The following is a 27741-nucleotide window of genomic DNA, read 5'->3' as shown; positions in this document are numbered from 1 at the left end:
TGTTTTTAAGAGAATTCCTTTTAATTTTTGCCCATTGAATATGATGTTGGCTCTAGGTCTTCCATATATGGCCTTTATTATGTTGAGATATGGTCCTTCTATACCCAGATTGTGAGTGTTTTTATCAAAAATCAGTGCTGAATTTTGTTGAATGCTTTTTCAGCCTCTATTGATATGATCATATGCTTTTTATCTTTCATTTTGTTTATGTGGTGTATCACATTCATTGATTTCCGAATATTGTACCAACCTTGCATTTCTAGGATGAATCTCACTTGGTAATGGTGAATAATTTTTTTGATCTATTGTGATTCAATTTGCTAGTATTTTGTTCAGGATTTTGCCATCTGTGTTCATCAGGGATATTGGCCTGTAGTTTTTTTTTCTTTGTGGTGTCTTTTTCTAGTTTTGGAATTAAAATTATGCTGGCCTCATAAAACAAGTTTGGAAGTCTTCCTTCTTCTTGAATTTTTTATAATAGTTTGAGGAGAATGGGTATTAGTTCTTCTTTGAATGTTCGGTAAAATTCCTCTGTGAAGCTATCCAGGCCTGGGCTTTTCTTTGCTGGGAGGGTCTTGATTACATCTTCAATTTCTATTGTTGTTATTTGTCTGTTCACGTTTTCTATCTCTTTCTGGTTCAGTTTTGGGAGACTATGTGTTTCTAGAAATTGGTCCCTTTCACTTAGATTGTCGAATTTGTTGCTGTATAATTGTTCATAATATTTATGCACAATCTTATGTATTTCTGTTATTATTTCTTCTCTTTCATTTCTGATTTTGTGTATTTGGGTTCTCTCTCTTTGTTTCTTGGTGAGTCTAGCTATGGGTCCATCAGTCTTGTTTATCTTTTCAATGAACCAGCTGTTTGTTTCATTGATTTTTTAAATTGTTGTTTTGGTCTCCACATCATTTATTTCTGCTCTGATCTTTACTATTTCCTTTCTTCTACTTGCTCTGGGTTTTCTTTTTGTTTGCTTTCTAGTTCTTTAAGTTGTGAGGTTAGATAGTCTATTAGAAATTTTTCTTGCTTCTTGACATAGGCCTGTAGTGCTATGAACTTCTCTCTCAGAACTGCTTTCACTGCATTCCATAGAAGTTGTGTTGTTTTGTGTTCATTTTCATTGGTTTCCAGAAAGTTTTTAATTTCTTCCTTGATCTCCTCGGTGACCCATTCATTGTTCAATTACATCCTATTTAGCCTCCATGTTTTCAAATGTCTTTGCATATTTTTGTTGCAATTGATTTCTAGTTTTAAGCCATTGTAACCTGAGAAGATGCTTAATATGATTTTTTAATCTTCTTTATAGATTGTATGTGAGTTTATTCCACACACGGATGGACTCACACAAGGGTTAACAAGGATATTCTGCACACAGATGCCTTGGAGTGCTGCTCAATCCTTAAGAATAATTCAGAGCAAAATCCTGCACACAGGCATGCTCCTCCTTGCCTGCAAACAGGAAGTATGAGATATTCTTAAGAGCAGCACTGACCTTTGAGCAGTGGAAATAGTTAGATTAGTTATCTTGATAGAAATTAGGACCACGGCAACCTCTTTGGCTATAAAAATAAACAGCTGCAGGGTTTCGGGGCTGCTGCAGTCTTGTCTGTCTTTGTGTCAGTTTGTGTATTTTGTTCATTTTGCAGACCCTCTCAACAAGTGGCACCCGAATAGGGACCTGAAATACAAGACTAGAAAAATTACCTGCAGTTGAAAGAAGGGATAGCAAAACCAAACGGGTAAGTACCCCAGAACAAAAAGTAAATACAGGGGAACTTTTGGGATAAAAATTAGGAATCCCCCATCAATGGAACAGGAGTATTTAAAGCTCCTCAAAGGTTTGTTGCACTCCACTGGAGTTGAAGCAACTGACAAATGTTTTAAGAAACTATTTAAGCATGTAAATCAGAAATGTTATTGGTTTGCTAGCCAGCATAAAGTACAACTTAATTTGAAGGAATGGAAGCAAGTAATGAGAATTTTATAAAAGTGTCACCAACAAGGGCAGACTATGGACTTAAACTTATGGATGCTTTGTAGTGCCATAACTCAGGCCCTTCAGCTGTTAGAATCCTCTAGTGAAGGAGGATCCCCAAATAAGCCGGAGCTGGAAGAGGAGAAGATATATGAGGACGTTTCTTCTTCCTTACCTCCTCCTCCATGTCCTGAACATCCCGAGGACAGTGATTCAGAGTCTTCCTCTATAAGTTCAGATGACTCTAATAATAATGATACCAAAGTATTAATTACATTAATAAAAAAACTGTTAAAAGGACAGGAGGCTTTATCTACTATCCAGCCTACTGCCCCTCCTCTAGCTGCATATCTAGCCACTATAAGTTACCCTCCACCACCACCTCCTGTACCTGGGGCTTCTGCAGCCCCTCCTATAGGGCCTCAGAACTATGTCTTTGGGCCTTCTGGTCCCCCAACAATATTTCCATTCCCCTTGGCTGGAATGAGGAGGATCCACCCTTATTGTTTCCTATTCAGAGGCAGAGATTTGCCGCCAATGCTCAATTTCCACAAGGAGGCATGGATGTTTAATATAGCACCTTGCAGTTTAAGATTTTGAAACAATTAAAATCCGCCATCACTCAATATGGACCTCAATCTCCTTTTGTGGTGGGACTGTTAGATTCATATGCATCGGGAACTCTCCTCATACACAAAGATTGGGAAACAATTGGAAAAACTGTTTTAGAAGGTTCTCAATAGTTACAGTTGAGAAGTTGGTGGTTTGAGGAGGCTTGAATACAGGCTCAGCTAAATGAAAGTCTCAGTCCCCCCAGGCCAACCTACGATGAGTTAGCAGGAATGGGAGCTTTCTCTACTATTGCACAACAAGCGGGCCTTACAGATGCTGCACTAGTACAAATCAAAAACATATATTTAAAGGCAAGGCAAAAAATTGAGTCTACTGGGCAAACTGCTCCCTCTTTTGTAAAGACTATGCAAGGTCCTATGGAGCCATATACTGATTTCTTATTTCAATTAACAAATGCTGTGATGAGAGGAATCAGTCAAGGAGAAGCTGCTAGAATAGTTTTGCAGTCTCTAGCTTTTAAGAATGCAAATTCAGAATGTAGGCATATACTAAGTCCCTTAAAGGGGTAGGGTGCCTCCTTAGATGATTATATACGGGCCTGTGCAGGAGTAGGTAGCCCAGAGCATCATGCTAATGTTTTCACTACTGCCTTAGCCTCAGACCTTAATAATAAGGGAACATGTTACAATTGTGGAAAGCCAGGACATTTCAGAAAAGATTGTAGAAAAAAGAAAAAGGTGGAGGTTAAAGATACTAAGAAAGAACCTCCAGGCCTCTGTCCTAAGTGTAAAAAATGCTGTCACTGGGCTAATGAATGTTTTTCTAAGAAAGACAAAGATGGGAATTGGATTAACCCTGTTGCTCCTAAACACCCCGCAGTCAGGAAAGGCCCAGAGGGGCCCACAACCCTGGGGCCACCAGCAGAATACAGCATCTCTGCAATTCCCTGTCAGCAATGGCCTGCAATACCAGCAATCATTAGGGTAAAAGATTTAAGAGCAGCTACAAAGGGCAGTGCAGTGGCAGATTTGCCTGTAAGCCAACCTTATACCCTCTCCCCCTCTGGAGGAGTTTATAAATTATCTGTTGGGGTTTTCAGGCCACTTCCCAGAGAAATGTTTGGATTGCTACTAGGGAGAAGTAGTTCTATTCTCCGAGGCCTCCAAGTCCATCCAGGGGTTATTGATTCAGATTACAAGGGAGAGATAAAAATTATGGCTCAAGTATCACAAACCTTGAGTTTAGTCGCTGGGGAACGCATTGCTCAACTGCTCCTCTTGCCTTATCATTCTTTTAAAACTCAGAATGTGGACTGACAGGGTGGTTTCGGGAGTACAGGAAAATAGGTTTTTTGGGAAACATTAATCAGTGACTCTTGTCCATCTCTGAAATTAACTATTCAAGACAGTGTATTTGAGGGCCCCGTGGACACAAGTGCTGATGTTTGTATCATAGCTCTTAAGTTTTGGCCACCCTCATGGCCTTATCAAGCTGTGTCTGTTACTTTGTCTGGAATAGGATCCACTAATCAGGTATTTCAAAGTACACACAAATTACTGTGTTACAGCCCTGATGGACAAACTGCCCAAACGCAATTTTACATTGTGGATGTCCCTATAAACATCTGGGGCCGAGATTTATTACAACAATTTGGGGCATTTTTACAGATATTATACTTGCCTGAATCAGTAAAAACCATGATGTTTAATATGAATTTTAATCCTGTGCCTTCAGAAAACTTGTAGTCACTGTTTTGCAACCTCAAACCCTACCTCTTAAATGGTTAACTGAAGAACCAAAATGGGTGGAGCAGTGGCCTCTGACAAAAGATAAGCTCGAGGCTTTAAAACTTTTAGTTAAACAACAGTTAAAAGATAGTCATATAGAACCTACCACATCTCCATGGAACTCTCCCGTTTTTGTTATTAAGAAAAAGAGTGGCAAATGGAGATTCCTAATAGATTTAATAGAAGTTAATAAATGCATAGAATCTATGGGGCCTCTTCAGCCTGGCCTTCCATTGCCACCCATAATTCCTGAATCCTACAAAATCTTAGTCATTGATTTGAAAGATTGTTTTTTCATGATTCTTTTACGAACAGGACAAAGCTAAATTTGCTTTTACTATCCCTGAGTATAATAATGGCAGGTCTACTAAACGTTATCAATGGCAGGTTTTACCCCAAGGAATGATTAACAGTCCCACTTTGTGTCAAGAATTTGTAGACAGAGCTTTACAGCCCTTGTGAGAAAAATATCCTCAAATTATTCTGTATCATTACATGAATGATATATTGCTAGCAGCTCCTACTTTAACTGAGAGAAATCTTTACTATAAGGAGCTTAAAGAAGACTTGCAACAGTTCAATTTATGTACAGCTCCTGAAAAAGTACAATTAGAACCTCCTTTTGTTGTAACCCAGGAGATCAACCAAACTCAGACGCCGAGATGGGATTTAATAAAAGGAGTTTATTGAGCTAAGTCCGCAGGCACCTGCAGTATGTCCCACATAGGAGTAACAGCAGCCCCGGAGAGCTAAAATGGCTCCTTTTTATAGGATTTTGTAAGGGGGGTGCTACATGTAAGCAAGCATGTTACAGAAGCAGAATTTAGCAGTTAGTTAATTACCTGTTACTCAGTTTCCCAGATATCTCAAAGGTCAAGATGTTTTCAATAGATTATTCCTGGCACGAGCCCAGGATTACTCAAGGGTTAGTTATTACCCCGGGGTTAGCGATTACTCAGGGGTTGGTTAGTGAAGAATGTTCTTCAGTAGATGAGTAACTGACAGCCCCTTTGGTTGTCTTGAAGGCCTCTGGGAGTTTAGGTCAATGGCATTGAGTTATAACATTCCCCACTTCTTCTGGTGAATTAATCAAATCCTTGATTCATATTAGTCATCAATAAGGGGTAAGCATTGGTAATGTTGCTTTTGGGCTAATACCATAAGCTTAATTGATTGGACCCGCTCCTTGACAAATGCAGTGATTCTGTTAAGGATGATAGGCCTGCAGGCTAAGGCTATGAATAAGAGGAAGAGCAGACCCACTAGATCTGTGAGGAGGGTGGTCAGCCAAGAAGACCACTCTCATACCATGAGGTGGAGGTAAGTTCTTCTTTCTCTCTATCTCATAATCACTTTTGCAGCTCTTGCATAGATTGTCTGATGATACCTGAGTGGTTAGCATAAAAACAACAGGTCTCTCCTAGGGCAGCACAGAGGCCTCCCTGTTTGAGGAAGAGCAGATCTAGACCTCTGTGATTTTGGAGGGCCACTTTGGCTAGGGAGTCAACCTTTTTTTCAAGGTATTTGACTTGGGTTTGGAGTAATTCAATATTATGGGAGAATGTGGCTGACAGATCATGAAGGGCAAGGTCATTCTTAATGAGGGCTGTTGCCCCTAGGGCAGTGGAGCCGGCAATACCAAGAGTAGCTAGTACAGGGATCAGAATGGGTACACATTTCTGGAGTCTAGAATGATAGTCTGAGGCTAGAAAATGGGCTGCACCTGGGGGCCCTGCATATAGGTATACCTGGGGAACTATATAGATAACAACACAAAGATCTGAATGGTTCCCAGAGCTAATGCAATGGTGGATACCTGATAAGCATGCAAACCAAGTCCCACTAGGTGCAATCAGAGTCCATGAGGGTGAGCCTTTGGCTCGCAGAGAGGTGCTGGTCAGGCAGTTGTCCTTGTATGACTAAGCCTGGAGGTCAAGGTTTCCAAGGATGAAGCAGGTCCCCTGTCCTTGAAGATCTCCTAGGGTGAACTTACTGGCTCTGGCACAGTTGGCTAGGGTTTCTTCCCCAGGTGAGTCTGAGTCACTAAAAGTTTGGTTCATGGGGGCAAGAGTACCCGTGGCATTTGCCCCAATACCAACATAGTAGGGTGGTGCTGGATCTACACAGAGCCAGCAGTCTTCAGTGGTGCTAGGTTGAGAACTATTTAAGAGGGAGAAAACAGAATCTAACATGGTTAGAAGTGAGTTGCTAAAGGAATTGAGGGGGTGTGGCATTGGCACCTGAGGAGACCCAGAAGCTGGAGCTGTTGTCCTATTCTGGCTCTCTAGAGACTCTATGAGTGTTACTGGGTTGAGAATGTGGTTTGGTCTGATGGGAAGCCTTGGGGGTAGACCCCCGGCAGGGTTGGGTGGGTCCCTCCAAGAAGGAACCCAGGGAAGTCACTAAATGGTGAATAAGGTACCAATGTTGTATCCAGTGAGATATAGTTTCAATCCCCATGTTTTTCCAGTGAGCCAGGCTGAGTTTAGGGGCTGTTTTATAGTAATAGTGGTGGGGTTACAAGTTTGGTTCTTGCAAGTAGGGTCTATTCCATCTTGTCCCTTGTAGGTATGGGGTGTGCAGTCCTGCAGGAGGGTTATATCATCATCATTGCTGCCCCCTGGTGACCATCCGAGGGCTAGGATCTCACAACCCCAGGCCTTACAATAAAATTCTCCCGGTCCACCACATGTAGCCCTCATATGCCTGGGGAATGGGTTTTCGGGACAACCATAATACTGAGTGCTCCATAGGACATGGTTAAGGTGTCCCAGGTTACAGACTGAAGTTTTACTTGCTGAGCCAAAGCAAGTTATTGGTTGGGTTGTGTGACGAGAACCAAATTCTCCATGACAGGTTGTCATCAAAGAATTGTGAAAAGTCAGTCTTAAGGGTTACCTGGGAGGTTTGGAAGGTCTCATTGATGGCTAGCCTAGAGACATCTCTAGTCCTGTTGAGGATCCAGGTATGTTTAGTTGGAATGCTGCAGAGGGTAGGAACCCATAACAAACTCAAGAGGATGCAGTAAACTTGAGTTTTAGAGGGTCTGTGGGATTCTTGGAAAGAGCCCATTTCTTTGGGATAGGATCAGGGTGTGCTTTCTTTACCTGGGTGTGGTGAATCCACGGTCTCTTATTAGACACCTTAAAGGCTGTTAGAATTACCAAGTGGGGCCCATCCCAGGTAGGTTCGAGGGTTTCCTTCTTAAACTTTTTGATCCAAATCCAGTCACCAGGCTCAATGTCCAGTGGGGGTGGTTCTGCTTCAGTGGGTTGTTTTCTTTCCTTGGCTGAGAGGCGGGCCTCTCTTCTGATGACTTTGATGGCCTTCAAAGACTTGAGAAGCCCCTGGTTAGATAATTCACCTATGTGGTCATAATGAATCTTAGGGATGATAGGTGGTGGTCTCCCATAGATGATTTCATAAGGGGTAAGGTTCTTGAGATATGGGGTGCATGAGGTGTGCAGCAGAGCAAACGGCAAGAGGTTTACCCAATTATCACTGGTTTCAATCTTAAGTTTGATAAGAGTCTCCTTACGAGTTCTATTCATTCTCTCTACCTGACCTGAGCTTTGTGGTCTATAGGCACAATGTAATTTCCAGCCTATTCTGAGAGCTTCTGCTATTAATTTGGAAATTTTGGCTATGAAAGCTGGCCCATTGTCTGACCCCAGTACTAAGGGAAGGCCAAATCTAGAAATGATCCCAGTTAGAAGATGTCTGGCAACTATGTTAGCAGTCTCATGCCTTGTGGCAAAAGCCTCAGTCCATCCTGAGTAGGTGTCAACAAAAACTAGTAAGTACTTAAATCCAAATTTGCTGGTTGAGATCTCAGTAAAATCAAGTTCCCAATGCTCACCTGGTTCATGTCCTCTGATTTGGACCCCAAGTCCATGGGGTCTGGGAGGTCCTGGATTTACCTGTGCACAGTCAGAACATCAGGTAACCTCCGAAGTGGCTATAGTCTTGAGATCTGGAATATAGAAGTGTCTACTGACTAGAGAGATTAATTTTGATGTGCCTAGGTGAGTACTATAGTGGAGATCTCTAATGAGAGCAATTCCCATGGCTTTGGGGAGAAGTAGTCTTCTGTCGGGGAACGGATGCTAGTTCTCCTTTTCTGTTGAACAATTTAATTTCTTTCCCAGGTTGAGCTCCTCTTTATTGTAGGATGGCGAGGAGGGAAATTCCCGAAGGGGAAGAAGAGCAGGGAGGATTTCTATAGGTTTTACCTCAGTTAGGGCAATTTGTTTAGCAGTCCAGTCTGCTAGGTCATTTCCTTCTTTTGTCTGACTAGGCTTGGTTTCGTGCCCTCTGCAGTGAACAAGGGCTACAGCCTTAGGTTGCCAGATGGCTGCTAAGAGGTTGAGTATTTCTTCTCTATTTTTAATTTTTTTTCCCAGCTGATGTGAGAAGTCCCCTTTCTTGGTATAGGGCTCCATGCACATGAGCAGTTGCAAAGGCATAGTGGCTGTCAGTATAGATGTTGACCCTCTTGCCTTTTGCCCAGTAGAGTGCCTGTGTCAGGGCAATCAGTTCTGCTTTCTGTGCAAAAGTTCTGTGGGGCAAGGCCTGAGCCCATATTACCTGTAAGTTGGTGACTACTGTTGCCCTGGCATACCGAGTTCCATCCTTGATGAAACTGCTCCCATCAGTATAGAGGTCATAGTCAGAGTTGGCTATTTGCTCATCTTTGAGGTCCAGTCTTGTTCCCTCTATGGAGTCTAGTAATGAGTAGCAATCGTGGAGCAGTTTTCCTTGATTCTCGTCAGGGAGTAAGGTAGCTGGGTTGAGGGCAGTAGACTTGGAGAAGGTAACCTGTGGTAGGTTCAATAATAGTACCTGATATTGGGTGAGGTGAGCGTTGCAAATCCATCTGCCAGGAGGAGACCTGAGTAAGGCTTCAGTGGTGTGGTCTCTGATGATTTGGAGGTCCTGGCCTAAGGTCAGCTTCTGCGCCTCCTTGACAAGGAGAGCGGTTGCAGCTATCGCTCTCATGAAAGACGGCCAGCCTGCGGCAACAGGGTCAAGCTGTTTGGAGAGATAAGCAATTGGGAGTTTCCATGGTTCCAGAGTCTGGGTTAGGACTCTTTTGGCTATGCCTTTGAGTTCTGCAATGAAAAGCTGAAAAGGTTTTAAAGGTGGCATCTGACAAGGCAAGGGCAGGGGCTGAGGCAAGCGCCTGTTTAAGTGTTTCAAAAGCCTCTTCCTCCTTTTCAGTCCAAGTTAAATCAGGTTCCTTTCCCCCAGTATATGAATAGAGGGGTCCTGAAAATTCTGCAAACCCTAGAATCCACAGTCCAACCATGCCTAGAAATTCTCATACCTGCCTTTTGGTGATTGGCCTTGGGACTCCAAGGATTGCTTGGATTCTTCCTGAGGATAAGGTGTGTTTTCCTTTCTCTAAATGGTAACCCAAGTAGGTGGCTATCTTGACACAGATTTGGGTTTTTCTCATGGATACCAAGTACCCAAGTTTGCCTAACTCAATGAGAAGGGCTTGAGTGGCAGCAAAGCAGTCATTGGAGGTACGAGCAGCTAGTAGTAGGTCATCTACATATTGGAGCAGTGTTACCTGTGGGTGGCTTTCTCAGAAGTTGAGGAGGTCCTGGCTCAGGGCTTCATCAAAAATGATGGGAGAGTTCTTGAAGCCCTGAGAGAGTCTGGTCCAGGTAAGCTGGCCTGAGAAACCCCCTTCAGGGTCTGTCCACTCAAAGGCAAAGATGGGTTGGCTTTTCGCAGCAAGCGGCAGGGTAAAGAAGGCATCTTTGAGGTCCAGGACTGAGTAGTAAACCTTGTCTGGAGGTAAAAGACTCAGAATGGTATATGGATTAGGCACAGTAGGGTGGATAGACTCAACCCTTTTGTTTACCTCCCACAAATCCTGAACTGGCCTATAATCTTCCATTCCCAGTTTCTTCATGGGCAACAATGGGGTGTTCCAGGGGGACTAACACGGAATTAAAATGCCTGCATCTCTCAGTCTCTTAATATGTTTGGCAATCCCTTCCTTAGCCTTTTGGGGAATTGGGTATTGTCTGACTTGAATGGGAGTAGCAGTGCTGGCCAATTGCACAATGATAGGGGGCTGGTGAGAGGCTAGCCCTCGTGGGTTTGTTTCAGCCCAAACTTCAGGAATCTGTATGGCTAATTTAGTCAAGACATCCTGTGAGTTACTTTCCCCAGTGGGAGGTGACATTTCCTCTTGAAGGAGATATTCCTCAGAAAGGGGTACTGTAACCATGATGGTGGAAGGTTGTTGGTTCCTTAGGCTTAGAGTTGTGCTATTGTCTTGAAAAGTTATAGTTGCTTTCAGCTTTTGCAGCAGGTCTCTGCCAAGCAATGGGTAGGGGCAGTTGGGCATTACGAGGAAGGAGTGAGTGATAGTGCTATTCCCAAGATCAGTGATTCTGGCCTTAGTCCATATGTATGCTTTTGGCTTTCCTGTCACCCCTATAATCTATGTCTTTTGGGAGGAGAGCTTTCCAGAGGCCTGCTTCAGGACCGAATAGGTGGCCCCCGTGTTGACAAGAAAGTCAGTTTGTTTTCCCTCAACTGTCAGGGTTATCATGGGTTCCTGGGGGCCTAAATTGATGGAACCCTGACCCCCCTAATCTTCCTCAGTCTCTAGAAATAAGTGTGCAGGGGTTTCTTGTGCTTGCCATTAGCTTGGGGCAATCTTTCTTCCAGTGTCCCATAGCCTTGCAGAAGACACACTGATTTTTCTTAAGTTGGGGTCTACCTTTAGATGGTTCCTTATTCCCCTGATAGGTGACTAGTGGTCCCTTGTTAGGGTTTGCCAGCAAGATTCAAGACAGTTGCCTAGTTTGCTCCTTAATGGGATCCTTCCGGTTCTGAAAAACTTTCTGAGCTATTTCAAGTAACTCACTTCTATTCTTTCCCTCAAAGCCTTCTAATTTCTGCAATTTCTTTCTGATGTTTGGGGTTGACTGTGAGACGAAGGCCATGTTGACCATTCATCTATTCCTATCTGCATCCAGGTCTAAGGGGGTATAACTTCTGTAGGCCTCTAATAATCTTTCTAAAAAGGCCATGGGAGATTTGTCTTTCCCTTGCATAGTGGCTGCTACTTTTTCTATATTGGTGGGTTTTTAGCAGCGCCCCTTAGACCCCTGAGGAGGTTTCAGTGATAAGTGTGTAACCTCTGCATCCCCTCCCGAGTGTTTGGATCCCATTCTGGGGGTTGTTGAGGCAGTTCATCATCTAAGTTCTCGGGGTCAGCGTCATCCCCGGCCACAGCCTTAATTGCCTCAGCGCGTATCCTCTCCTTCTCCTCTGAGGTGAACAAAGTTTGTAAGATCTATTGACAATAGTCCCAAGTGGGTTGGTGGGTCCGAAATACAAACTCCAATAAATTTATCAGAGCTTGTGGTTGCTCCAAGAAAGGGGGGTTTGTTGTTTCCAATTATATAATCACTAGTTGAAAAAGGGACATAGATCATATGCGTCGGGCCCATAGTGCCGGGCACGGCGGGCACCTCTTGTAATGGGAGCATCGGGACCAAGGTGTCCCGTTCCCGGGCCGGTTGATAAGAGATGCCGTCCCATGTATGTGAAGGACTCAAAATTCTGGCGTTGTCAGCCGGGCCTGGGGCTCTTGCCTGAGGCTCATCTGAGGGTGTCATGGCCTTCCTGCCTGAGGTGTTTCTTGCATAGAGTGGGAGTGTCATTACTTCTAGGAGCGATTCCTCAGGATTCCCTGGGAGGACCGGATATAATTGGGGTTTGGGTGCTTTTCCAGGGGATTCTGGTTGGCTCTCCTTGGTTGCCCCCCGCGGTTGCTCCTTTGGGGCTGCAACCACAATAGTATGGTTTCTTACCTTAGCTTTCATTCCCTTTTGGGGCTTTTCCCTTCCGCATTTCGTTATATAGGGAGGCTTGTCTAATACTATGTCAATCCAAACATCTATATATACCCGTTGATCTGGGTGAGGGACCCTATAAACAACTGAACGCACAGCGAAGAGGAGGCTAGGGTCAAAACTCCCCTCTGAGGGCCATTCCATCCCGAAGGTTGGCCACTCTAGTTCACATAGCACCCTCAGGAAGCCGGGGTCTGCTGGCTTCCCATAATTACAGGACCTTTTGAGAAAATCAGAAAAGTTAGAGAGCAGACATTCAAGGGAGATCGGTTTCCTGGATGGTCCTTGACCCATGGCGTCTCTCCTGAAAGTGAAACAGAGCAGCAAGAGAGGCTGAACATACAAGAACATGAAATCAGAAGACAAACAAGAACAATCACTGAGACTAGTCTCACACCCTCACGAAACACACACACCTTCAAAGTGAAGCACCTAGGCTTCCAAAATCAGAAGTCAGCGTCTTGACTCTGATTAGAAGCAGACAGTGCATGGTGTCCTGCATGTACAGCCTCACCAAATGCTCCAGAGCCAAAGACACAGAGAAACAAATGGATCAATCCACTTACCAAGACCACGTGGCGTGAAGACCCTAAGCCGAATCTGGCCGCAGTCAGAAGATCAAATTTGTAGAGGCGAAAATGGAGGCGCCTCGCCTTGTGCCTGAGGAGGTCGACCCCTCTTAGAGGGGGACCTCAAGGTGATCTTGCTGGAGCCTCCAAATGTTGTAACCCAAGAGATCAACCAAACTCAGACGCCGAGATGGGTTTAATAAAAGGGGTTTATTGAGCTAAGTCCGCAGGCACCTGCAGTATGTCCCACATAGCAGTAACTGTGGCCCCGGAGAGCTAAAATTGCTCCTTTTTATAGGATTTTGTAAGGGGAGAGGGGTGCTATGTGTAAGCAAGCATGTTACAGAAGCAGAATTTTGTGATTAGTTAATTACCTGTTACTCAGTTTCCCAGATATCTCAAAGGTCAAGATGTTTTCAATAGATTATTCCTGGTGCGAGCCCAGGATTACTCAAGGGTTAGTTATTACCCCGGGGTTAGCGATTACTCAGGGGTTAGTTAGTGAAGAATGTTCTTCAGTAGATGAGTAACTGACAACCCCTTTGGTTGTCATGAAGGCCTCTGGGAGTTTAGGTCAATGGCACTGAGTTATAACACTTTTAATTATTTGGGCTATATTCTTGGGGAGCGACAGATAAAACCACAAAAAATCACTATCAGAACAGATCAATTAATACTTTAAATGATTTACAAAAATTACTAGGAGACATTAAGTGGCTGAGACCTGCTTTAGGAATCCCTACTAGTGCTTTGCAAAATCTCTTTGCAACATTAGAAGGAGATGCTGCCCTTGACAGTCTGTGAACTTTGACTTTAAAAGTTCTCAAAGAGCTAGAGTTTATAGAACAAAGAATTTTAGAAGCACAGTTAGATGTTTATGACCCTACTAAGCCAGTGCAGATCTATAGCTTCTATACCTCTCATTCTCCCACCGCCTGCTTAAGACAGGATGCCAAAGTTTTAGAGTGGTTGTTTTTGCCAAAAAATTCAATAAAAAATTAACTACCTACCTAGACAAAATTGCTTACCTTATCTACAAAGGCCGGAGGCCCTTATGACTACTGGCCAGGTTGGAGCCAAGTTCTGTAATCATGCGCCTCCAGCACAAACAGATTCCAAGAGCAATAGAAAACAATGAAAGCTGCAGTTAGCCCTAGCGGGATATCCAGGTCAATTTGACAATCATTATTCCACCACAAAGCTATTCAGTTTTCTTAAGGAACATGCCATTTTACCTTATAACCCAATTTCTAACATTCCTGTAGAAGGACCTACAATTTTTACAGATGCCACCAGCAAAGGCTATGCTGGCTATTGAACTAAGAATCAAACAAATGTTCAAAAATCACCGTGGGATTCAGTACAAAAGTCAGAATTGTGGGTTATTTGTTTAGTTTTACAAGATTATGCCCAGATACTTGTTAATATTGTCTCTAACTCTCAATATGCAGTACTGACCACACAGTTAATTTCACAAGTGTCTCTTCCTTTAGTGCCCTCTTCCTCCTTAGAAAAGTTATATTCTATGTTGTTCCAATGTATTATCCAAAGACAGATGCCAGTGTTTATTACTCATATTTGATCTCATTCAGACTTGCCAGGTCCCCTAAGCCAGGGGAATCAACATATTGATAAGTTATTTATTGGCTCTGTTCAACAGGCTGCTGAAGAGCACGCTTTACATCACACTAATGCTTCAGGGCTCAGAAAACGATATAATTTAACCTATAAACAAGCAAAACAAATTCTTTGCAACTGTGATATTTGTGCTTCTTACAATTTATATGCTCTACCTGCCGGAGTGAATCCTTGAGGTGGAGACATCAATCGAATTTGGCAAATAGATGTTATCCAATACACGCCTTTTGGGAAGTTAAAATTCGTCCATCATACCATTGACACTTATTCACATTTCCATTGGGCATCTGCTATGTTTAATGAAAAAACTGACTTGATTATTTCTCATTTATTAATCTTTTTTGCAGTCATGGGGAAACCAAAACACATTAAAATGGATAATGGCCCAACTTATTGTTCTAAAAAATTCGCTGACTTTTTGAAGAATATACAAAATTTCACATAGTACAGGTATCCCTTTTAATAGTTAAGGACAAGCCATCATCAAATGTGCAAATCGCACTCTAAGATCTTATTTACAAAAACAAAAAGGGAAAATACGAGGTATGAGACCCAAAGATAGTCTCCCTAAATTATTATATACTCTCAGTTTTTTTAATTATTGGGGTCAAATTGGCATGACTGCGGCAGAAAAACATTTTGCAGAGGAGCAAAAAATGCTCACAGATAAAGGCTTGGCTCGCCCTATCTGGTACAAGATACTAGATGGAGCCTGGAGAGAGGGAGAACTTCTGCATTTGGGGCAAGGATTTGCTTATGTTTCCACAGGAGAAGCGTGTGAGTAGCCACCCACCCACTGGCTAAAGTGGAGATAATGAGCAACTCTCAGCCCGTGGACGACATGCTGTTCACGTCGAGCCATCGGATTGATTATAGCTGCCATTCTTAGACTTGCTGCTGTAACTGCTAACGCTACTGTTGCTGGAGTGGCTTTACATCAGGGCATCCAAACTGCAGAGAACTGGCATTGGGATTCACATTTAATGTGGCAACAACAAGAATTGGACTGTCAAATAGCAATGGACATTCAAAACAAAACAAACTGTTGAGTAGTTGGGAGATCAGATTTCTGTGCTATCCACAAGATCTATGTTAAAATGTGACTGGAACTCTTCCCATATTTGTGTCACTCCTTTGCCTTACAATGTATCAGAGGGTTGGGAAAAAATTAAGAAAACATTAATAGGTCATGCTAATCTGACTAATGAAATTCTAGCTCTGGAGAAAAAAATTGAAAATACTTATAGCAACAACTTGGCATCTCTCACGGGAGGTGATATTTTAGAAAGCTTGGCTGATGAAATAGCAAATTTAAATCCCTTTGGACAAACTAAAAATCTTATAGGCACTACTCTCAGTAATACCATTGTTTTGCTTATAATTTTGTTTATTGCTTTTCTAGTCTTCCGCCGATGGTCCCAGCAGCAAGTAGATAACAACAATCAAAATATGTTGTCAACTTTACAGCATGTAACATCTCAAATAAAATAAAAAGGGGGGAAATGTACATTATATGTGAGTTTATTCTGCACATGGATGAACTCATACAAGGGTTAACAAGGATATTGTGCACACAGATGCCTTGGAGTGCTGCTCAATCCTTAAGAACAATTCAGAGCAAAATCCTGCACACAGGCACACTCCTCCTTGCCTGGAAACAGGAAGGATGAGATATTCTTAAGATCAGCACTGACCTTTGAGCAGTGGAAATAGATTAGTTATCTTGATAGGAACTGGGACCACGGCAACCTCTTTGGCTATAAAAATAAACATCTGCATGACTTTGGGGCTACTGCAATCTTGTCTGTCTTTGTGTGTGTTTGTGTCTTTTGTTCATTTCACAGACCCTCACTGCAATGCTTCTTGAACGTGTAGAGACTTAGTTTGTGCCCTAATATGTGGTCTTTCTTTGAGAATGTCCCATGGGCACTTGAGAAGAATGGGAATTCTGCAGTTTTGGGATGTAATTCTCTGTAGATATCTGTGAAAACCATTTGATCTAGAGCTTCATTTAGAGTCTGTGCTTCCCTGTTAATTTTTTGTCTAGAAGATCTATCCAGTGATGTCAGTGGGGTATTGAAGTCCCCTGCTATGATTGTATTGCTGTTGATTTCTCCTTTGAAGTCCTCCAGATTTTTAATATATGTTGGTGCTCCTATATTGGGTGCATATATATTTACCAGGGTTATATCTTCCTGTTGGATAGATCCTTTCAATATTATGTAGCGGCCTACTTTGTCTCTAGTTATGGTCTTCATTTTGAAATCTACTTCATCAAATATGAGTATTGCTACCCAGCTTTTTTTTGCTTTCTGTTTGCTTCAAAGATTTTTTTTCCATCCCTTCACTTTCAACCTATGTGAGTCTTTTGTTGTGAGGTGAGTCTCTTGTAAACAACATATATGTGAGTCATGCTTTCTTATCCAGTCAGCTATTCTGTGTCTTTTTATTGGAGCATTCAAACCATTCACATTTAAGGTGATAATTGATATGTACTTATTTATTGCCATTTTTGTTTAGTGTGCTTCTATTTTTCTTCCAATTTCTTCCAGTAATTACAGCAGTCCTTTTAGCATATCTTGCATTGCTGGTTTGGTGTTAATATATTCCCTTAGTCTTTTTTCGTCTGGGAAGCTATTTATTTGACCTTCTATTTTGAATGATAGCCTTGCTGGATAGAGTAGTCTTGGATTCAGATCCTTGTTTTTCATGACCTTGATTACTTCATGCCACTCCCTTCTGGTCTGTAGTGTTTCTGTTGAGAAGTCAGCTGATAGCCCATGGAGTTTCCTTTGTAGGTAACCTGTTCCTTATCTCTTGCTGCCTTTAGGATTCTCTCTTGGTCTTTAATTTTGGGCATTTTAATTACTATGTGTCTTGGTGCGTGCCTGTTTTGGTTCTTCTTGGCTTCTTGAACTTGAAGGCCTTCTTTCTTCACCAAGTTAGGAAAGTTTTCTGTTACTATTTCTTTAAATATATTCTCTAATCATTGCCCATTTTCTTCCTCTTTGGGGACTCCTATAATGTGAATGTTATTATGTTTCCAGTTGTCCCAAAGTTCTCTTAAGCTGTCTTCCTGTTTTTCAATTGTTTTTTTTTTCCTTTTGGTTTTCTGATTGGTTGATTTTTTCTATCCTGTCTTCCAATTCACTGATCCAACCCTCAGCTTCCTCTACTCTGGTGGTTAGTCCTTTCAATGTGTTCTTAATTTCTGCTATGTCATTCTTCATTTCCACTTGGTTGGTTTTCAGTGTTTCTATATCTTTACTCATGGTGCTGATGTTCTTACTCATGCTGTTGAGCTTCCTCAAGATCTTGGCTCTGAACTCTACCTCTGATAACTTCCTTACCTGCATTTAATTTATCTCATGTTTGATAGAGTTCTCTTGTTCTTTCATTTGGGATTTGTTTCTTTGTTTCACTATTTTGTCTATCTCAGTGGGTTTTGGAGCCTGCCAAATTTTCCATGTGAATGTTGGTGTTCTGCTGTTTGTGACTCCCTCTACTGGGTTTGGATGAGCCTAGGTGGGCCCACATTAAACAGCACTGTGAAGTCTTACTTTTCTGGGTAGATTTGCAAGCCCAGGAAAGGTTCAGTTATCCTCTAGCTTTTTCCTGGTGGCTAGTAGTCTCAGTTACTCAGTGCCTTGGAATGTATTTCTTTTGTTCTGCATAAGAGGATTTCCAGAGGGTGGGATAGATGCTGGTTGTTAATGAGCCTCAGTTTGCATGACTTTGCCTTACCTGGGAAAGGCTGAATCTCTGAGGGGATGGGCCTGCTGCTTTTCCCCAGAGCTCAGGGAAGGAGCACACTGGCCGCCATCCTTTGTGGCTGCAATTCAGCAAAAACTCTGAGTGTCCTCCAAATCCCAGTTGTCCCCACAGAGTTCCAGCCCAGTCTGCCCTCCCTCTGCCATAGCCTCCAGGTGAGTGGCTGTGGCTATTTTAGCACTCTGTCCTGGCTCTCTGCACTGTGCAGTGGGCTTGATCTTTATTCCCCAAGGGTGCTGCTCACAGCTAAGACTGCTGCTGTCTGTGGGCTCCCAGCCCACCACTCTTTCATGCCTCTGCAGATCCTACCAGTGTCCTTAGGTATATGGTCCTGTCCTGATGCTTTTGTGTTACTTTTTTCTAAGGATTTATCTTTATTTTAGTTGTAATTCCCATTGGCTCCAGGGAGATCATGTGCGTAGCTTCTATTCACTCTGCCTCCATTTTCACATCCTCTATGCCTATCTTGTGTGCAGCTGGGTCGCACAGGCCTCTCTGGTGCCCCTGCACCCTGCAGGTCCCACGGGTAACTGGATGGCACAGTCCCTGCTGGGTCCCACAGGCCTCTCTGGTGCCCCGTACCCTGCAGTTCTCGCAGGTGGGCATCTGGATCTCACCAGTCTCTCTGCTCTTGTGGCTACTGGACCACACAGGCCTCTGTGGAACCCCAGTTCCCACTGCTGGTGACTAGGGAGTACTGCTGCCCTGTGGGACTTAACTCCTGCTCAGCATTTGCTGTAGTTTGTGGGGATGGGTCTCAGCTGGTGGTCTGTGCTTCTGTTGCCTGGGGATGAATGTCTGCTCCCCACCCTCTCTTGACTCTGATCAGGCTGCTACTATGGATAATGGTGCTGGGCTCCAGGCTGTCTGTGGCTTCTGCGACTGGCTCCTTGGGAGCTCCACTACTACTGTGCACTGGTCTGTGTTGACACAGATTGTGCACTGATCCAATAGTGCCAGGTGTGCTGGTGGCCTCAGGCTGCTGGGCCCTAGCTGCTTCCACTGCCTCCTCCCAGGGAAGACCCAGGATCTTTCAAATTGGTGGGATATCTCCCTGGCGCAGGGAGAAGTGCCCTGAAGAGCTGCTTATTGCAGTAGCTGGCTGCTCCCATCCACAGCACAGAAACCTTCTGCTCTGTGGTTCTGCACTGTTTGGGTTTGGTTGTCCACCTTCACATCCACTCACACTCTCTTACATACTCACTCTCCCTCCAGTCCTGCCCACCATCATCTTCTCTCTTTCATTTCTGGTGTTAATTTAAATCAGGTAGACTCATTCCACATAAGTTTTCCAGAGTCATTAATTTATTTTAGGTGGGAGAAGGACCAGCTCCCCCACCCCCCAGCTACTGAAATCTATGTGCAAGTCCCCCTTCCTTGGATGACAAGTTCATCCTAGGGTCATAAACCTGGGCCAGGAGCAGAGACAGCCCATCCAATCTCCTGGGATTAAAGGTTGAAAGTTACTTACACAGGCAGAGCTGAAATTGGGTGTCTTATAAATAGCACTTGTGAGGGCCACCTCGTTACCCAGGACAGTGGCTGCTTTTCTACACTTCAAGAAAAATGAACACTCTGCTTCTCCTGCTAAGGTATCTTTTTTACTACCAATTGGGGAATTGTAGTTGTTAAAGTCAAAGTGGAATTCATCAGCACTAAATGGGGAAAATTGTAAAAAAGATTAAAACATACAATGTGGAAAGGAAAAGGTCAGAGGAAGATTAATAGCAAAGAAAATGAGGGCATGCAGGATTCCATCCTCAGTCCCCATCAAGTGCCCTGCAGTTAGCCTTTTAACTAAATTTGAATCCTCCTGGGAGAGAGCCACTAGCTCCCCCTAACCTCCCATAGGTCAGGCACACCATGTTCACTCCCCTCCTCCTGGCCCTGATGAATGTACTTTGGTTATGTTATAGGGGTGTGCACCTTTCCTGTGAGGCTGAAACATGCAACCTGGCAGACAAGGGAGGAGGTATAAGCAGGACTGATGTCCATGGGCAGCAAGAACACATTACCAATTAAATAATGCAGTGCTTTCAACCCCATTGAGAAAGACATCTGTCCTGAGCTCACAGGCTAACAGCAGACTTAGCAGGAAGCCTCTGGGGCAAACACAGCCTCCAACGTGCACCCTATCACCCATTTCAACAGCTCCAGAATATACAGCTTGTAAAGGCAGGAGCCTGGTAAAATGTGGGTAGTTCTGAGTTATCCCCTCCTCCCTGATGGCTAGAAGTGTCACCAGCATAGGGCCCAGAGTGACTGTGCAAGAAGTAGACATAGTATAGAGCAAAATGAGATGTGATTATTAAACCAGTGTTTGTGAGGTTGATTACTGATGGCTTAGTGGGACTCAGATAGTGCAGAGGTAATGTACAAGGAAAGACTGAACTGACACATACAAACAGTGGTTGTTGATTTGCGGTGTGCAAGCACTGTCAAATGGCTCACAGTGGTTGTGCAGGATGGGGAGCTGGACGAAGCAGAATGGTGAAACATGGCTAGGAACCTATCCTAGTAAGTGTTCAGTGTCTCTTGCACTGGGAGTGTGCAATAGGACAGTGTTGAACAGCAAATGGTGGCTGTGAACAGCAAGTTTGAACGTGAGCATGGGAAGAGCAATTGTTAAATGCCACAGAGGGTGTGCTGGAGTAAATGTTGGACAGAGCGAAATGCACAAACATAGACTGGTTGTTGAAGTGCACATTGTGAGTGGGTAAAAGGTGACTGCCAATGTGCAAAGTGTGAGGTTGAATGGAGAATGAGAGTGGCTTTTGAATTACACAGAGTGCGCAGTGATTAAATGGCAGAGGGTGTGCAAATAGTGAGTTGGTTGGTATAGAATGAATGTGCAAAGGGCGGCTGCAGAATTAACCAGTGAGAGTGTTTTGTCAGTGTGCCAAAACAGTGGTTGCAAAACACTCAGGGAAGTGTGCAGAAGGACTGTCAAATGGAAGTGTGTGGGGGCAGGTAAGTACACTAAGGGGGGAGGGTCATTAAATTGCCCACAGTACCTGTGCAAGGAGATAGTGTTGAATATGTGAGCCTTTTAAGAAGTGGGTGCTGGAGGGAGCAGTGACTGCTAAATCCCAGTGAACAAACACAGAGTGATTACATTGGTCGCATTTATGTGCTAACATAGCAAGGCCATAGACTCACTTGGTCAAACACCCGTGTGGATATTGCTGTGAAAGGTTTTTAGATGAGATTCATATTTAACTGAGAAGACAGAACAAAGCAGATGACTTGCCATAATGTGGGCGGGCCTTGTCCAATCAGTTGAGGCCTTAAGAGCAAGGCCCAAGGTATATGAAGAAATAATTTCGCCTCCAGATTGCAACACAGAAACTTTGCCTGAGTCCTGCCTTTGGACCCAAGAGTACAGTGTCAACTCTTCTCTGGGGCTCCAGCCTTCCCTGCTGACTAATACTCACAAGCCCCATCTCTCTCCCATACAACCTGGTTCCCTGGTGAACACTCATACCATGATTAGGTGGTACAGAGGTGTGCAGGGAGTGGACACTGGATGGTACAGATAAGCGTGCAGAGGTTAAAATATATAACAGTGTGTAATAATTGATTTGCTTGGCACAGAAGAGATATATAAGGATTGGGAGTTGGATGGGAAGTGAGTGTGCAGAGTAGTTGTTTAATCAGTTTGCATTGACTCTGAATGGCAAACATGTGTGCAACAAGTAGGTGGATGGTGCAGAACGGATGTGCAAGGTGTGGAAGAGGCCTGGGCTCCAACTGCCCTGCAGGTAGACCCTAATCAGGGCCTTCTCACTGCTGGTTGGGAACAAAGAAGTGGCCCTGGAGGCTCTGAAAGGGAAGGCCTAGCTGCAGCAAGCAGGAAGGAAACAACACATGAGTGTTCACACCTGCCACTTACTGCCAGCCGGACCTGAGTGTCTCCTGAATACGATGCTTGTTATACCTGGGGGCCTAGGAGCCAGTGAAGGAAAGTAGGGTGCTATTTCAACAGTGGTTGGAATGTGGGATAGAGAAACACAGGCCCTGCAGCATGGAGGTGCCTTGGGCCAATGTCTCTATCCCACCCAAAGGGGCTTGCTCAGAGGGAGAGGTGTGGACTTGGGTGGTGTGGTACTACTGCAGAGTGGTCCTAAAAGACAAATCATTGCCCTGTACTGCCATAAAAGGGAGGCCTGTCAGCTTGGTGCTGGCCTTTGCTGAGGGAAGGCTAGAGACACCAAGAAAACCCAGCCACATGCTGGTCACACTCCAGATTCCTTGCCACAGGTCTAAATTACCAACTTTCCACCCACCCCCAGTGGATCTGAGACCCCAGTCTTGCTGGGCCTCATAAGAACAAGGAACCTGGACCCTCTGGACAGGTACTGAAGTCCTGGGATACCAGGACGGTACCAGACCCTTAAGAGCAGGAACCATATCTGGGAGGCCAAGGCAACAAGGCTCAGCAGGAAGGCAACATGTCCTAGGCCACACAGGAGGATGGAGCTTTATTTCTAGAAGGAACCTTGGAGTAGGGCACTGCCTTCCATACAAGTGCCTCAAGGGTCACAGCCCACACTAAAGGGACTCTGTGGCGGCCACGACTTCCTCCAGATGCTGCAGGAGATCCTCTGGCCGCTGTGAAAACATGCTGGTGTCTACTCTCTGGAAGTCGGGGTTGACCACCACAGATGCCAGCACCTCAGCAATCCGGCCAATGTCAAAAATGGTCTGCTGGGGCCCCAGCCCAGAGCCCTCAATGCGCTCCACTTCACCAGGGCCTATGTCCTTCACTAGGAGGAGCCTCCTTTTGGCAATGACCTCGAGGAAGTGGTAAAATTCTTCGAAATTGATCCCAGAGCAGGACCTCATGATGATCTGGGGCAGAGAGGAATGAACAGTGAGCTACTGCTCACCTTGCACCTACAGGCAGGTTTCTGATGACTGTGGAAAGAGTCCCACCTATAAAGGATCCCAAGCCATGGACCAGTTTTTGAGGATGGAGACAGATACCTAGGGGCCAGCAAGTGATGGTTGGGTCTGAGCTCTGCAGCCTAGAAGTTGCTGTGATCTGCCTCAGCCCCAGATTGACCCTCTCATAGGAAGGCCAGGTACCCACCCCTCCCCCTACTGTAGCCCCGTCCCTAGTGAGCTACCCTCGACCCCCCATGGCCCTGGCCTCTCCCCGTCCCCACTCCTGTCCAGGCCAGACACTCCACCTGGCAGTGGTGATGCCAATCAGGCATGGTGTTCCTCCACTCGCTGATCTCCTTCTGCACAGTACAGAGCTCCTGCTGCAGGAAATGCCACATGTTGGCCAGGTTACAGCCATTGACCCAGTTATGATTGATGGAGATAGTGTCCTCCTGGAAGAGGCAGGTTACAGGCTGTTTTCACAATCCCACAGGGGACACTGTCCCCTCCCACATCCTGAGGTCCTCCCAGCCCTCCTCAGCTGGGAAGAACTCTCCCTCCTGTATCCTAGTGGATGCCAGAAGGAAAAAGGGAACCATCTGGGATTATCTGAGTCCATAGCTAATCCAGAGTAGGGTTCCGCAGGGGCCCTGGATAACCCCACTGTGTGAGGACTAGGAAAGTTATATGGGAGGGAGGAACAGGGTCTGGAAATCCTCAGCAGTGCTGTGTGGAGTCAACAAACCCATACATGGTACCATCTTCACTGTGGCCTGCCCTGTCACACACCCAGACTCTCCCAAAGGAACTGTGTATTTGGGAGGAGTGGCATAGCCCTCTCTCTTCAGGAAGCATCAAGAAAGGTGACAATGGCAGTCTGAAGGGCACAGTCAAAAGGGGGTCAGGGCCAGCCTGGTAAAACTCCATGGCGTGTCTCCCTACCTGCCTGGGCTACCTCTTGGGCACTTGGGGCAGGGTGTGTGCACCCTACCAGGTTGTGGACTTGGTGGTGCCATCCGCTGGGCACAAACACCATCTCGCCTGCTTCCTGCATGACCTCCAGTGGTGGGCTGCAGTGCTCATGCACAGGGTGCAGGTGGCTATCCAGGAATGACGGGGCGGTCACATCATATGGTAGGCCACCATGGCAATCCCGCAGGGCTTCTTCTTGCCCTGGTGGGAAGAAGAACCACTTTTTCCTCCCGCAGATGTTGACAGACCAGCTGAAGGAGCGGAAAATGTCGGCATGGAATGGTGACCTGCAAAAAGTCCCTATTGTTGCCTCATGGCCTGGGTGTAGGCTTTAGTTCTTCCAAAAAGACTGGCCACATTCAGAGGCCCGAGATCCCCAGCTCTCACACCTGTCTGTGAGCCACAGGGGTAAGCCAGAACTTCCCCACTTCAGAACATCCAGTAGGAGGGGCACAGCCATGAAGGAAAGAGGGAACTGGGCTTGGAAATGCCAGACTTGGCAAAGGGGAATCTCTCAGAAGCTCTGAGAGAGAGCCAACATGGTTCAGGAGAGTGACCAGGGACAAGGTGCAGGGCAGTGGGTGGGAACAGACACACAGTTACCAGCTGCCAGTGGGCCCCATGTAGATGAAACGGTAGTCGTCCACATCCAGGGTGTCCCAGTACTCGTTGAGCCAGTCAGATGAGAAGTACACAGGCAGGGTGAATAAACCCTCGGCAGAGGAGTCCCTTCAGAGAGCAAGCGGCATGAGGATGTTGCCATGTTCTCAAGCCCACTGTAGTCACTGATGTGAGGGACCCTAAGCTGCCTTCCAGAGCCAGAACCAACTGCCAGGCTGAGTGGGGCCACCTCAGATGACCCAGCCCTAGTCTGGCCACCATATAACCACAGCTCCCAGTGACCTGGCTGAGCTTACCCAAATAACTGAACCAGAATGGTTAAGTAGATGAGATGGCAATGGGATGCTGTGACAGGGCCTAGGAAACCCATAGAGGTAGCAACCCAGGTGCTCTGGACCCTCAAGCTAAGTTCTAAGATTTTAGACTGTGGCTGAGTTGGATTTTAAATATATCATTTGAATCACAGTTTTTCATGCAATACCTGGGATATACTTATACCAAACAAACAAACAAAAACCACAGTGCATAAGTGTTGGGGCCTATGAGTCCCTGAGGGCCAGGACCAGTGTCTGGTCACATCTTAACCACTGTCTGCACAGAAAGCTCCATGCCCAGTACAAAGAGTTGTAGCAGGAGCGCCGAGGACATGCTGTGGGTGCTATAGGTGGAGGCTGGTGCTGGTGTGTCTCATGTATTCTACATTGGTCTTAAAATCACACAAACCTGAGTTCTAGTCTCATTTTATCTTTCTGAGCCTTAGTTTCCACACCAGCAAAACAAGAATTCAATTTATGCACTCATTTATGCAACATTAACTGAATACCTAAGTGGGAAGTCTGATAAGTATTTCTGCTGGTGAAAAGCACACTTCTGGGTGGATAAAAGAGACACAAAACCAGAGGACCACCTCAGAAAGTGGTCACAGCAGTGAAAGTGAGGTGTTTTCAGAGCAGCATTGTTTGAGCTCCCCTGGTGGAAGTATATAGGAGGGAACAAATAAAGTCATCTTTAAAGAGTTGGTGTTGCTCAGCAGTGTTGGACATTCTAAGCAGGTGGAATAGTACTGTTGGAAAGAGCATTTGGACTTTGGCGGCCTAGCAGTGGGATGCAGAACTCGAGGCAGGTGGTCAGTCAGGACACTGGCAGCACAACAGGCTGAACCTGGAGAATGGGGGCTGGAAAGGGAGGCTGGTTCCAGGGGGCATCTGAGCAGAGGAATGAAGGCTGGGTGCTGCCAGTTAGATAGAGCCTTCAGTTCTGAGGAAATGTGATAAAGATGTAAGAACCGCCCTGGCTGGTTTGGCTCAGCGGTTAGAGCCTCAGCCTGCGGTCCAGAGAGAACCAGGTTCGGTTCCCGCTAAGGGCACGTACCTCAGTTGCAGTTTGTCCCTGGCCCTGGTTGGGTCGTGAGGGTGGCAACGACTCGATGTGTCCCTTTCACGTCGATGTTTCTCTCTCTCTCTCTCCCTCCCACTCTATCTGAACGAAATGTCAAAAAAAAAAAAAAAAAAAAAGATATAATAACCAGAGCCCACCAAAACCTCCACCAGTCCCATGTTCCCCACAGGAGCCAATTGTGTGCATACCATGAGATGGCTACACTGTGCTAAAAGAGCCAAATTCTTTATAGGAACTAAAATTCCTAACTGGGGAAAAAAGGAGATGCCCCATGTGCAGCCAGGGCTCACTCAGGTCTGGAAAAAGCAGTGCCACGGCCAGTGCACCACACCTTTACCTGCACAGGTGCCAGTCTTTGAGGTACAGACATCCCTGTGGAGAGGAGTAGTCTCCCTGGATGAATTCTTTCCAGTAGCTGATGTAATCTCTGAAGAGCATGTGTTCTTTAGGGTTCGAATTGTATTCCTGGACCCCGCAGTTTGCAACAGGTACAACTACATCTCCTGGAAAGGGAGAGTCGGACACAGACTGTTCTGAGTCCTCCATCTTGTCCATTTTCTCTGACCCTGTCCACCCTCCAACTCACTGCTACGTCTCCGCATGAATTCTTTTGGGAGCCCACTCATGCCGTCTCCCCCCCAAGCTCTCAGGGGTTGCCCTCTTCGCGCCCTCTCTAGTATTACCTAAGGGAATTCGGCAGCATGAGAATCAGAGGACCCTGCCCTAGTCCTGTGCTCGCGCTCGCCCTCAGTCCTTACCATAATTCTGAAGCAGATAATCGAAGTCAGGCTTCCCACCGGGTGTCACCCAGTGCCTCCTGCTACCCCAGCTCTCGGTGAAGGCGCTGGAGAAAACACAGGGCACATTGGGGAGCAAGTAACCCTTGAAGAAGTCCGTGTAGGAAAAGGAGTCCGGCCTCTCGATAAAGTCCACACGGCCCGGAGTCCCGCAGACACTGCTGGGGAGACGCCCCCGGAGGCCTCGGAAATAGCTCTCTGCGAACACGCGCGTCTCCCTATCCATGTCCGGCCAGGCTCCGCACCCAAGGGGTACGGGGGCTAGCCAGGGCTGGGGTGATGCTCGGGAGTGGACAAAGGGTTCTGCCGCGGGATGGAGAAGCTTTGGGGGAGGGAGAAAGGGGGAATCTACCCAGAGTGGAGGTTCTGCCGGGCGCGGGGAGACTTCCACGGATGGAGAGTGCTAGTGCCGCTGCCCGGCTTAGGACGGGATCCGGAAACCGGTCTTGAGGCTCCCGCTGCCTTGCATTTTAACCAGGGAGGTGAAAAGGAAGTACTTCTTGAAACTACTTCCGGAACTGACACCATGGGCACCCAAGCGCCAGCGGAACGAAATCGTGAGCAATACTTAAGCGCGGTTCGCCAGACTCTGCCCAGCGGAACCAGTATCCGGGGGTAGAGTTCCTGCCGGAACCGTACCACGGAGTGTCCGGCCCTGCGCCCGTGAGCACCACAAGCGGCGACCCTCACCGGGCTCAAGTGCAGGCTGGCGCCGGAGCGGCGCTCAAAACAACTCACCCAGTTCCTGGTCCACACAGCGATTGAGATTGTCGAACAACGCCTACGCCGAGTTTCGTCATCTTTGTGCCTCAAGACTCAGGAATGCGTCTTCCCTAGTCTGCATCTGGGCCTGTGCGGCTGTGAGGA

The 27741-nt window shown here is 45.7% G+C and overlaps 1 protein-coding gene and 1 long non-coding RNA gene across 14 annotated transcripts in view; both read right to left on the bottom strand.

The window, feature by feature from the left end:
• Positions 1 to 14795, bottom strand: part of LOC118644018 — a 45619-nt gene extending 30824 nt beyond the window's left edge. For 3 of the 11 annotated variants that reach the window (XR_004962053.1, XR_004962055.1, XR_004962054.1), the window contains exons 1-6: positions 14584 to 14789; positions 13819 to 13887; positions 9914 to 10137; positions 9181 to 9369; positions 8198 to 8311; positions 2154 to 2222 (exon numbers count right to left, since the gene is read on the bottom strand). This is a non-coding gene — a long non-coding RNA (uncharacterized LOC118644018). Of the gene's footprint in view, positions 1 to 2153; positions 2223 to 8197; positions 8332 to 9180; positions 9370 to 9913; positions 10138 to 12787; positions 12803 to 13818; positions 13888 to 14567 lie in introns of those variants that run through there. The other 8 variants (XR_004962050.1, XR_004962047.1, XR_004962056.1 and 5 more) reach the window with 7 other exon arrangements.
• Positions 14796 to 22625: 7830 nt separating this feature from the next.
• JMJD4 (jumonji domain containing 4) lies at positions 22626 to 27741 on the bottom strand. Of its 3 annotated transcripts, none has more exons than XM_036281799.1 (7): positions 27227 to 27417; positions 26836 to 26921; positions 26415 to 26580; positions 24662 to 24787; positions 24078 to 24345; positions 23392 to 23538; positions 22629 to 23050 (listed from the first exon to the last, which is right to left on the bottom strand). In XM_036281799.1, exons 1-7 carry the CDS (start codon positions 27400 to 27402, stop codon positions 22751 to 22753), a joined length of 1269 nt encoding a protein of 422 aa, XP_036137692.1. In that variant the 5' UTR covers positions 27403 to 27417; the 3' UTR covers positions 22629 to 22750. The 3 variants fall into 3 exon arrangements, with proteins under 3 accessions (XP_036137691.1, XP_036137692.1, XP_036137693.1); XM_036281800.1 differs by lacking the exon at positions 27227 to 27417 and adding an exon at positions 27613 to 27741 and having other exon boundaries at positions 22630 to 23050; XM_036281798.1 differs by lacking the exon at positions 27227 to 27417 and having other exon boundaries at positions 22626 to 23050; positions 26836 to 27190.

This window comes from Molossus molossus, unplaced genomic scaffold (genome assembly GCF_014108415.1).
Source record: "Molossus molossus isolate mMolMol1 unplaced genomic scaffold, mMolMol1.p scaffold_m16_p_4, whole genome shotgun sequence".
NCBI lineage: Eukaryota > Metazoa > Chordata > Mammalia > Chiroptera > Molossidae > Molossus > Molossus molossus.
This window is presented reverse-complemented; position numbering and strand designations above follow the sequence as displayed.